Below are 6,000 nucleotides of genomic sequence, written 5' to 3' on the forward strand. Positions count from 1 at the left end.
AGAGACTACTATCAACAATTATATGCCAATAAAATGGACAACGTGGAAGAAATGGACAAATTCTTAGAAAAGTACAACTTTCCAAAACTCGACCAGGAAGAAATAGAAAATCTTAACAGACCCATCACAAGCATGGAAATTGAAACTGTAATCAAAAATCTTCCAGCAAACAAAAGCCCAGGTCCAGATGGCTTCACAGCTGAATTCTACCAAAAATTTAGAGAAGAGCTGACACCTATCCTGCTCAAACTCTTCCAGAAAATTGCAGAGGAAGGTAAACTTCCAAACTCATTCTATGAGGCCACCATCACCCTAATACCAAAACCTGACAAAGATCCCACAAAAAAAGAAAACTACAGGCCAATATCACTGATGAACATAGATGCAAAAATCCTTAACAAAATTCTAGCAATCAGAATCCAACAACACATTAAAAAGATCATACACCATGACCAAGTGGGCTTTATCCTAGGGATTCAAGGATTCTTCAATACCCGCTAATCAATCAATGTAATACACCACATTAACAAATTGAAAAATAAAAACCATATGATTATCTCAATAGATGCAGAGAAAGCCTTTGACAAAATTCAACACCCATTTATGATAAAAACTCTCCAGAAAGCAGGAATAGAAGGAACATACCTCAACATAATAAAAGCTATATATGACAAGCCCACAGCAAACATTATCCTCAATGGTGAAAAATTGAAAGCATTTCGTCTAAAGTCAGGAACAAGACAAGGGTGCCCACTTTCACCATTACTATTCAACATAGTTTTGGAAGTTTTGGCCACAGCAATCAGAGCAGAAAAAGAAATAAAAGGAGTCCAAATTGGAAAAGAAGAAGTAAAACTCTCACTATTTGCAGATGACATGATCCTCTACATAGAAAACCTTAAAGACTCCACTAGAAAATTACTAGAACTAATCAATGATTATAGTAAAGTTGCAGGATATAAAATCAACACACAGAAATCCCTTGCATTCCTATATACTAATAATGAGAAAATAGAAAGAGAAATTAAGGAAACAATTCCATTCACCATTGCAACAGAAAGAATAAAATACTTAGGAATATATCTACCTAGAGAAACTAAAGACCTATATATAGAAACTATTAAAAAACTGGTGAAAGAAATCAAAGAGGACACTAATAGATGGAGAAATATACCATGTTCATGGGTTGGAAGAATCAATATAGTGAAAATGAGTATACTACCCAAAGCAATTTATAGATTCAATGCAATCCCTATCAAGCTACCAACAGTATTCTTCACAGAGCTAGAACAAATAATTTCACAATTTGTATGGAAATACAAAAAACCTTGAATAGCCAAAGCGATCTTGAGAAAGAAGAATGGAACTGGAGGAATCAACCTACCTGACTTCAGGCTCTACTACAAAGCCACAGTTATCAAGACAGTATGGTACTGGCACAAAGACAGAAATATAGATCAATGGAACAAAATAGAAAGCCCAGAGATAAATCCACGCACATATGGACACCTTATCTTTGACAAAGGAGGCAAGAATATACAATGGATTAAAGACAATCTCTTTAACAAGTGGTGCTTGGAAAACTGGTCAACCACTTGTAAAATAATGAAACTAGAACACTTTCTAACACCATACACAAAAATAAACTGTTGAACTTTTTCAAAACTGTTCTAAAACTGATGGTAGAGATGACTGTGAGACTCAGTAAATATACTAAAAGCCACTGGATTTTACACTTTAATTGAGCGAAATGTATAGTATGTGAATTATAACTCAATAAAACTGTTATTAAAAAAAAGAAGTTATTACTAGACAATGTTGAAAGTTATAATGGCAGAGGACATTCAAAACTGAAAAATCAGGTTGAAAATATCAATCTCCAAGTAGAAGATATTAATTCTAAACCTCTACCTATGTGTTTCATACTGAACTGCAGAAGATCAATGATAAAAAGAACATTGTAAGGACTAAAAAGAGGAAGAACACTCCAACTAAAAGGAACAAAAGACTATGTGCCAGCAAGAAATAGATGTCCATAAAGAATCGATTCAGGAATGTTTTTTGAAGGATTTCTTTACAGAGGTGTATACAGTGTAGGAGCTTCTTGGGTGGCGCTAGTGGTAAAGAACGCACCTGCCAATGTAGGAGGCTTAGGAGACAGTTGATCCTTGGGTCAGGAAGATCCCCTGGAGGAGGGCATGGCAACCCACTCCGATATTCTTGCTGGGAAACTTCCATGGACAGAGGAGCCTGACAGGCTACGGCCCATAGGGCTGCAAAAAGTCAGACACGGCTGAAGTAACTTAGCCTGCAGACTTGCATAAAGGATTAAGGGGAAGAAAGATGATGAAGGAACATTCAGAACTGTGGTAGGAGGAGAAAATACAAAAATAATCAATATAGTCTGATAACAGGCTTCTATGACAACAATTTATGGTATTTTTCTATATGACTGGTATGTGTGTTAGTTGCTTAGTCGTGTCCGACTCTTTGCAACCCCATAGACCACAGCCCACCAAGCCTCTCTGTCCATGGAATTCTCCAGGCAAGAACACTGGAGTGGGTTGCCATTTCCTTCTCCAAAAGGAACTACAGAAAGAAAGAAAGTGAAGTTGCTCAATCGTGTCTGACTCTTTGCGACCCCATGGACCATAGCCTACCAGGCTCCCCCATCCATGGAATTTTCCAGGCAAAAATACTGGAGTAATCATTAAGAAAGAGAGAATAGTGATAGACAGTAAATGATTCTATAAATAATAACAACAATGTAAAATCTAAAAATAAATTTTGCAAAAGATATAAAATTCTCTGTGGAGAAAAGGACCAAATTTTTTGAGAGAACTAAAAAAACCCAAGGAAAAGAAAATGAAACCCTTGTTTTATATAAGAAGACTTGGGAAAATACATTGTCTCTGAATTTTATGTAAATTCATTGATGTTTTAATGACGTCCTTAACAGTGGCTGCTGCTGCTGCTGCTGCCTCTAAGTCACTTCAGTCGTGTCTGACTCTGTGTGACCCTATAGACCGCAGCCCACCAGGCTCCCCCATCCCTGGGATTCTCTAGGCAAGAACACTGGAGTGGGTTTCCATTTCCTTCTCCAATGCATGAAAGTGAAAAGTGAAAGTGAAGTTGCTCAGTCGTGTCTGACTCTTCGCGACCCCATGAACTGCAGCCTACCAGGCTCCTCTGTCCATGGGATTTCCCAGGCAAGAGTACTGGAGTGGAGTGTCATCACCTTCTCCGCCTAAACAGTGGAGAGTGTTATATTTACATAAGAAAAGCAAAAGTCTCAAATTCTTTATTTGGAAAATAGATAACTATATGTAACTATATTCGTTTGTATAAAATATTGTCTGTATGACTATTTAGTTGAACCATCAGTCCTTGTGTTGAATATATGTCTGTTATAAACTATATCTCTTGTAGGTTTCAATTTGTTTTCTTTTTTCTCAGTTTTCATCTTTAGTTGGATATTGACATCTAACTCTATATGTATCTATTTTTATCCATTTAGGTTTATACTTGAGAACTATATGAATAGCACTTGGATTCACAGGACCTTAAATGATGGCAATAGGCTAGAGTCAGGCATTTGAGCCGATCTGTTTTCATCACTGCAGAAAGTGTTTCCTGGGCCTCTCATCTTGATTTCCTCATATTCTGGTATGTCCATCTTCAACACCTCTGAAACTGATATCGCTACCTTCTTCCTCATTGGAATCCCAGGGCTGGAGTCTGCCAACATTTGGGTCTCCATTCCCATCTGTCTCATGTACATTGTTGCCATTGTGGGGAACTGCACCATCCTCTTTTTCATAAAAATGGAGCCTTCTCTGCATGAACCCATGTATTATTTTCTATCCATGTTGGCTGTCTCTGACCTGGGACTGTCCTTCTCCTCTCTCCCTACCATGCTAAGAATATTCTTGTTCAATGCTCCAGGAATTTCCCCCAATGCCTGTATTGCCCAAGAGCTTTTCATTCATGGATTTTCAGCTATGGAATCATCAGTACTTCTCATCATGTCTTTTGATCGCTTTATTGCCATCTGCAATCCTCTGAGATACACTTCTATCCTAACCAGTACCAGAGTCATAAAAACAGGCCTTGTCTTTTCTCTCAAAAATGTTTTGTTGATCCTTCCTTTCCCTTTCACTCTGAAACATCTAAGATACTGTAAGAAGAACCTCCTTTCCCATTCTTACTGCCTCCATCAGGATGTCATGAAGCTGGCTTGCTCTGACAACAAGATTAATGTCATTTATGGCTTGTTTGTGGCTCTCACAGGCATCCTAGACATAACATGTATTTTCATGTCCTACATGCTGATACTTAAAGCAGTGTGGGGCATAGCATCACAGAATGAAAGGCTCAAAGTCCTCAATACATGTGTTTCCCACATCATTGCTGTGCTCATCTTCTATGTTCCCATTATCTCCCTATCTGTCATCTACCGGTTTGCCAAATACAGTTCCCCAATGGTTAAAATCCTCATGGCTGATGTATTCCTGCTGGTACCTCCATTGATGAACCCCGTTATATACTGTGTGAAGAACCAGCAGATAAGAAATTTGATTTTAATGAAACTGTGTCAAAAATACAGCTGACAGGGGTTCTTAACCACAATGTAAATCCAGTCAGTACAGGACACGGAGCAGCATAGTTAATCAATCACACCATATATTAACCACTTTACAACATATAATATCTTCTCTCAGTGTGTTTATTAAGACTGAAGACTCAGCCTTCCTGGTTAAGAATTTAGGATTGAGTTCTTATGTAAACATAAAATGTTCTAAGCTCTCTTTTCACTCAGCTTTCCTTACTAGCCTTTTGAACACAATATACACTTGCCATTTTGATCATGTTTAATGTAATATTCTATATGTATATACAAATGTCTAGTGATTAGAAGTGACAGAGGATTGATTATTCATTTAAAATATCCCTTTTCAATACACAGTTTTTCACTTTTATGATGTATACCTGTGCTCTCAGGAACTGAAATTGAGAAGGGCAATTACAGTGCACACATGGAGCCAATAAGACAAACAAGTATGCATGTATGCAGAGTTTACAAGAATACTTTAATTCATTTATTTTGTTTTACTATTTCTTCCATGAGCATTAAGATATCATTTTCTAAGTTATATAAGGCAGAAAGTTTTCTGTATTCCAGGTTTTACCTAAGGCCATAGCTCATTTTACATTGTATAATTTGTTTTTTCTCTTATGCAAGAATATAAACCTTGAGAAGGATTAATTTTCATAAAATAACAGCTCTCACAAAGAAATAAAATAACATCTATTAAAGATATCATTTAACTCATTTTTAATGAAAGACCAGGCAAATGATACACTCAGTACAAAGGAGACCAAATATAAAAGATACATTTATGAATAAAAAATTTACATTAATTTGCAAATGAGTTGAAATATGAATTATTCCATCATATAGGACACATGACAATTGACTCTCCACCAGATAATTTATGTGAATGTCTACCAACATGAATTATTTTGACTGCTATTAGTATCTACAAGTTGCAGAGTTGAAAAATAGATCAAAGACAATGAAAACTCCATGTCCCCACATGATGAGAAGTAAATAACCTATCAGAGTGGACTGTGAACAATGAAGAATTTTCCATTGAAGAATACCTTTTTTTTCATATAGTCTTTCCCATTTTCATGAAATATTTCAAATAAAAATCATTTTTGATCCAAGAAAAGGCTCTCCTCATTAGATTTGGCTTCATTATTTATGCAGATGAAAAAAGAATGTTAATTTATCAGATAGGACTTCCTAAGTCTGCAGTGCTGGAAATTTCCACATAGAATCTCGGATAGGATGTTTTAAAACTGCTATTGTATTCTATCAAAAGAGGAAAGAGAGGAAGCTATAACCAAAAAAAAAAAAAAATCCTTGATCAGATTACTTCTCAGGTATCCAAAAATATGGGTAGTATTTTATTTTATTGCACTCTGAAACACATC

At 36.2% G+C, this 6,000-nt stretch overlaps 1 protein-coding gene across 1 annotated transcript; it reads left to right on the forward strand.

Annotated features, from left to right (window-relative positions):
• The first annotated feature begins 2,599 nt into the window (after positions 1-2,599).
• Positions 2,600-5,735, forward strand: LOC147358117 (olfactory receptor 51A4-like). The gene has a single exon (XM_086340436.1). It carries the CDS (start codon positions 3,669-3,671, stop codon positions 4,608-4,610), a length of 942 nt encoding a protein of 313 aa, XP_086196562.1. The 5' UTR covers positions 2,600-3,668; the 3' UTR covers positions 4,611-5,735.
• The last annotated feature ends 265 nt before the right edge of the window (positions 5,736-6,000 follow it).

The sequence above is a fragment of the Bos grunniens genome, chromosome 15, assembly GCF_055505025.1.
Source record: "Bos grunniens cultivar Pamir isolate PY7600 chromosome 15, Bosgru_T2T1.0, whole genome shotgun sequence".
Lineage (NCBI taxonomy): Eukaryota > Metazoa > Chordata > Mammalia > Artiodactyla > Bovidae > Bos > Bos grunniens.